The 6064-nt window shown below is 42.7% G+C and overlaps 1 protein-coding gene across 5 annotated transcripts in view; it reads right to left on the bottom strand.

Annotated features, from left to right (window-relative positions):
• Nucleotides 1-38: 38 nt before the first annotated feature.
• Cecr2 (CECR2 histone acetyl-lysine reader) overlaps nucleotides 39-6064 on the bottom strand; it is a 102285-nt gene continuing 96259 nt past the window's right edge. For all 5 annotated transcript variants that reach the window (XM_076940467.1, XM_034511938.2, XM_076940466.1 and 2 more), the window contains one exon: nucleotides 39-4773. In XM_076940467.1, the coding sequence (XP_076796582.1) occupies nucleotides 4768-4773 (6 nt within the window). In that variant the 3' untranslated portion in view covers nucleotides 39-4767. The remainder of the gene's footprint in view (nucleotides 4774-6064) is intronic.

Genomic DNA, 6064 nt, shown 5'->3' with positions numbered 1-6064 from the left:
GTGACACATGAACACACACCAGCACATACACCAAAGCCTAATTTAACAATGTACTTTATACAAAATAACCAGTTCATATGGAAATAAATCTACAGATCTCCAAAGATCAAAAAAGCTTTTTAAAAAGTTCTTTCAAAAAACTATCCAACACACAGTATCAAACTAACTATTGAGGTAATTGTCGTTCTCAGTGAAACAGCAGGGAATCAGCAGACCATGACAAAATATATACAATATAAAAATAAATACCGTTCCCCCTTTCTGATACTGGCCAGGACAGTTCACAAGGTGTTCACTTCCGCAGCAAGAGTCCAATGTCATATACTGTGTGCAGACTGGCAATTCAGGGCTGGGGCCCCCGAGGAGCTGCCCACAAGTCAAACGAGAGAAGAATCCCCTGCCTAGAGAAATGAAGGGGCCACAGAGGCTATAGAATGAGGTGGAGGAAGGCAGCATTTCAATAAATTACTCAATATCCATACAGCTGTCCCCACTGAACCCCAAGAGAATGGAGCAAGAGCAGCTAACTTAAGCCAACTAGAAGGCTTGTCCTACCTCACCTAGAGAGTATGTTTAACCCAAGAATGACAGAGAGGGATCCAGAGCTTAGCACCAAGGCTAAGCTTGTGTCAGCCTACTGTGTTTGGTCATGTAACCTGTCTACTCAAAGGGAAGGTCTTTGTCAGATCCTAAGGCTCTATGGAGTTCATTGCGCTCAAACTGAAAAAGGGGGACAGTGCCTTTCACCAGCAAGTATCAGTCACATTTGTCACATTCATTCTTGGGGGTTGTTTGCTATTTTAATGGGAGTCTCACTACTTAAGCTTTGGCCTGAAGCTAGATCAAACAGGCCTTGAACTCAGACATCTTTTTGCCTCTGCTTGCTGAAATTAAAGGCCTGTGCCACTATGTTGGGCTCACATTTGAACTAAATCAGTGCCGTAAATTCATGGGGGAAGGGGGAATGCCTCTGCACGTTCCACCCAAATGCCAGTGTCTTTAGCTGTTGATAAGAGCTGCCCACATTTCAGAAACCCTCAGGACTGAACGCTCATTGATACGCTGTTGTGAAGGGAACACAACAGGGTTAAGTATATAAGGAAGGAGGTCAAGAAAAGAACTGTAAAGAGTGCTAGAAGATCAAATGAGGTCATCTCAAACACCTGAGGATTTTGACACTTGACCTTGACTCCAGATTAAACCTTTCTGGGGAATTTCAAGTTATTTTTTTTTTTTTTTTTGAGAGTTGGGGTGATGGTGGTAACGAAGGGTTGAAGCTAGGGCTTCGAGTATGCTGCACAAGTGCTCTACTACTGAGCTATATCCCACCCCCTTTTCACTTTGGAGTTGGCATCTTACTAAGTTGCTCAGGCAAGGCTAAACTTGTGATCGTCCAGTCCCAGCCTTGAAAAAGTTGGGATTACAGGTCTGTTCCACCAGATCTGCCTTATTTGAACCTGCACATGCTAGCCAAGTGCTCTACCACAGAACTACATTTTCAGCACCATCCCCACCTCTGATCAGGCCTTAAGAACAGTTTATCATTTATAGATTTGAACATTCATTAAAAGAAAACGTCTGACCATGAAGTTATGTTGGTAGCAAACCTGGAGAGAACTACATTGGGACATTTGTGTGTTTAAGACTACATTCAACATGCATACCTTTTAATGCCAGTAGAAGTCAACATAGAAAACAACCATACAGCCAACAAATGCCATTGGACAATAACACCAAATGGCCAGTCAAGAGACAGGCTAGAGTAACTGACACTTAAAATTGAAATTTGATTGAGCGGAGGGGTGGAGACCACAGGTCTTAAAAGTTTTCCATATAGTTTATTATATGGACTACTATGAGGTTTACCCTTTGAGAGCAGCTGGCCTAGGGCCTAGGCTCAGTGTGAACTGAAGAGCAGTTCACAGGCTCAGAAAGCAGAGTGACTGCACATTTGTTTTTAAGAGCTAGGATGGAAAGTTACATGAACAAGAGCCCTACATAGTCTGTCCTATTCACATTCTTCTAAGGTGAGGAACTTTAGCTAACAGCTCTTGCTATTGTTTTTTTTTCCCCCTTTAAAGAAAAATATTTCACAGTGGGGTTGGGGGACAAAGACACACACTCAAGCCTTCTAAAAGGCTCCACTTTCTGAATCTTTTATTTCTTTTAAGCTCCAAGGGTTCTAAGTTATGACTAAGTCTGATAAAGCTAAGTCTAACACTAAATAAAAGAGTGCTTCCAATTATGCACAACTATGTCCTTCTGGGGACCACTGAGAGTCAGCATACTAGCAAGGTCACAGTGACCAGTGGATACAGGTCCTAGCCTAAAAGTGAATCTTTTAAGACACTCTTATATACTACTCTTCCATAACTACCATTTCCCTACTGAAGAAGACTGCAAACACAATTATTTGCATCTGTGTAAGATACCCGGAGTGCTGGAGGAAGAAAGGTGAAAAAACCAATGACCTTGTCTGCATTTGAATAGGTGAGGGGCTCACAGAGGCTCCACACTGTGTTCTGGCTGCTCCAGGAAACCTAGCAATTCAAAGTCCAATAAAAGGTGGGGCCAGACTAGGAGAGGAAGTACTAGGTCCTGTAAGCACTAGGCACCACCACATTTAGATAAAGGACACAACAGGCTATTTTTACAGTGTTAGAACTTAATTCAGTAGTTCAATTTCCTATTTAATTTCCATAAACCAAGAAGGGATAAGGGAAGTCACCAATTTTTCTCTCCCTAGTATTGTTCAAGGCATTTCTTTAGAAAACGGTAAGGGGGTGTAATGGGAGGTGGAACAGCTTAGGAACCTCTAGTTTTAGCACCTTGAAAGAGGCCTGATGGTTGCAGTGAGACAGATTTACAGGCCTCCACTATTAGTAGTAGACACAAAAACTGCAGTAGACAATTAAGTTGGCTTATACAGCTCAACAGCACAAGTCTCACTTCGTTGCTCTTCTAAACTGGATTGCAGAGATGTCTGGCTTCTGATTCAGCTGACTTGCAAACACAAATTAAACAGGAAAGAAAACTCCCTGTTTGTGTGTGCCACACCTGGAAGACACTCTCTGGGTCCTGAGCAACACCAGCAGGTTAGTAAGCGGTTGCTTCCATCAAGAGAGCAGGTGTCCTAGGGTCCAGTTCTCTCTACAGCCTGGATGTATCCAACTGTTTTCCCTGCAATCCTCACACATCTGGCAGACTAGTCTGCATTTCCTGAGGAAATGCTGGAACCAGAGGGAAATCTCCTCTGACCCCCTCCCCACACCTATATTCTAAGATACTAGGGCAGATTTGTATTTTACGGAGATCTCTATTACCCCAAAGCATACTTAAAACTCACATTCTTTTACAAAGACTTGCAACTCCAGGGCATTTCCCTTGGTTTATTCTGTGTGGGATATTCAAAAATTTAAACATAGATCCTAACTTTGGTAATATCTCAGCTAAAATAAAATACAGAAGGCTAAACAGGGAGAATCCAGTGTAATTCACTTCTAAATCCATAGTAACGTAATTTAATACTGTAAAATTGTTTCCTATCACAGACACAGCAAATAATTCCCAAGAACTAGCCCTTGACAGCTACTTTAAATCAACATGACTGAGTCTACTATGATTCACTTAAACTGGATAAAAACTACACGTACTGAAATAGTCCTAATTTCAAATTTAAATCTATAGGATATACTTTCCTTATTCAAACCTGTGCAATTTCTTTATTGAGACTAACATACATAACAAACCTGAGTAGTCACTTTCACAAAACGTGATTTGTGCTAGAAAGCGTTGTATGATACCTCCTAGAACACAGGCCTGACAGGCCCATGAAGAAGCCACTTTATCTTCTAATAAGTAAAACACTCTAGAGAGCCCAAATTCCTGGCTTAGAACTATCTGGTACAGCTGGTGGAAAAAGCAGGAAGGGACATGCTTTCCCAAGTCCAGAACTTAGGCTACCAGAGCGAGAGCAGCCTGTCCTCTGGCTGCAACACCCAGTAAATCACATGACAGCACCATCCAACCAACTGAGAAATGAATGCTGAGGAGGACAAGTAGTCTCTGAGGCCGGTTGGAAAGGAGGCTACCAGAAAAAAAGTTAGTGACATCGAAGCTGCAACCTTCTGGGTCTCTTTTCCAAGCTCCAAAAGTATTCGGTGTGACCTGACTGTACAAAGACAAGAGACTACTCCAGTACAGTGTGCTGGCCACAGCTGGGAAGGACTCACAACTCCTCTGTGTGCCCACCTGACTGTTCCACTCTATATACAATACATTCACCACAAAAAAATTAAAATAATAAAAAAAGGCAACATGAAACTCTTGTAAACTGGACCCAGCTCCAAAAACATTAATACTACAAGTAGTCCCTTCCCCAAATATATACCTGAGATTAGCTGCTCATGAAAGTTTAAAAGCACCACTCCAGCCTTACATGTACCCTCCACCCAAGTTTAAAGTGATTTTCCCTGAACAAGAGTCTTGGGATTTGGAGAAGCCAGCAAGAACTCCAGGTACACTTGCTCTTGTTACTAAGTTTGTCAGCTGTGCAGGTGATCCCAGCTACAGGCCTGTCAGTCATCTAAAGAGCGTGCACCTAAGGCCTATGAAGTTCAGCTCTGAGGATGGCTTGATTCACAGCGAAGAGGCGGAGCAGGATGACAGAACAGAGATGTACAATAGTCATTCCTCCAAATCCTCCAGGCCCGCCTCCGTCTTCACATGCAGCTGTCCATTTCCTTGGGGCTTAGGCTCCTCCCTGGACTAGCTCTGAAAGTACAAAAAAAATTTAAATTACATCAATTGCCTAGCCTAACAATAATTGAATATGTCAAAAAAAGAAAAAGAAAAAACCCCACAGGCTTATGGGGACAATAGTTTAGCCCCAGAGGCTAGTCTGAGTCCTGCACCTCCAATTTGGACCCAGGTTCCAGTGCTTAGTAGCTGGAAAGAAATAAAAGAATACCCAGTGCAGTTGTGCACAGGTGTAAACCTAGCACTTGGTAGGTAGAGCAAGAGGGCCAGAGGTTTAGAATCACATAGTTAATTTGCAGTGGCTTAGGCCACACTGAGATCCTGCCTCAAAAACAAAAAAGCTACCAACCAAAACACATCGCCATAAACACACTCAAAAGCAATGTATAACTCAGGGATAACAGAGCACTCAGCTGAGATTCATGGTCTCCTGAGATGAATTCCCCAGGATCATAAAACCGCATGTATGCTGGGTGGTGGTGGCGCACGCCTTTAATCCCAGCACTTGGGAGGCAGAGGATTTCTGAGTTTGAGGCCAGCCTGGTCTACAAAGTGAGTTCTAAGACAGCCAGTACTACACAGAGAAACCCTGTCTCAAAAAACAAAAACAAAAAAAACCAAACCAAACCAAAACAAAACAAAAACCCCGCATGTACAAAACTACTCAGTCCCTCAAAAAATGAAGTCAGGTACAGGTTGAACACTCTTTAGTTAATACTGAGGTCCCAAATTTTTTCTTTTAAGATAAGGTCTCCTTTGGCCTGTAGAGATAGCTCAGCAGTTAAGAGTTAAGCAGTTAAGACTGCTCTTCCAGAGGTCCTGAGTTCAATTCCCAGCAACCACATGGTGGCTCACAACCATCTATAATGGAGATCCGATGCCCTCTTCTGAAGACAGTGTACTCACAAATAAATTAAAAAAAAAAAAAAAAGAAAGAAAAGAGCATTGGCTGCTCTTCAGAGCACACGGGTTCAATTTTCTCCACTCCTGGTATTAAAGGCATGCACTACCATTCCCTGGTGAAATCCAAACCTCACCTCAGCCCCGACCCAGAGCTCTGGCTGTCCTTGAACTCAAAAGCGCTGGGATGTGCCAGTAGGTGTGCACCATTGTTTAAGAGAATCCAAAACTTTTAAAGCCTAGACATAACATTCTGCAGCATTTCAGGCTCAGGTTTTCAGGTTGAGTATATCAACTAGTAAAGTCTATGCTAATATCTCAAGGCCTAGAAACCTGAGTACCCTGGGGCCCAAGCTACCCCACCTGCATTTATTGCTTACACCTGTAGGGTATTAGGAACTACTCC

The sequence above is a fragment of the Arvicanthis niloticus genome, chromosome 9 (genome assembly GCF_011762505.2).
Source record: "Arvicanthis niloticus isolate mArvNil1 chromosome 9, mArvNil1.pat.X, whole genome shotgun sequence".
In the NCBI taxonomy this organism is placed as follows: Eukaryota; Metazoa; Chordata; class Mammalia; order Rodentia; family Muridae; genus Arvicanthis; species Arvicanthis niloticus.
The sequence above is the reverse complement of the archived record's forward strand: the minus strand, read 5'-3'. Positions and strand labels throughout refer to the sequence as shown.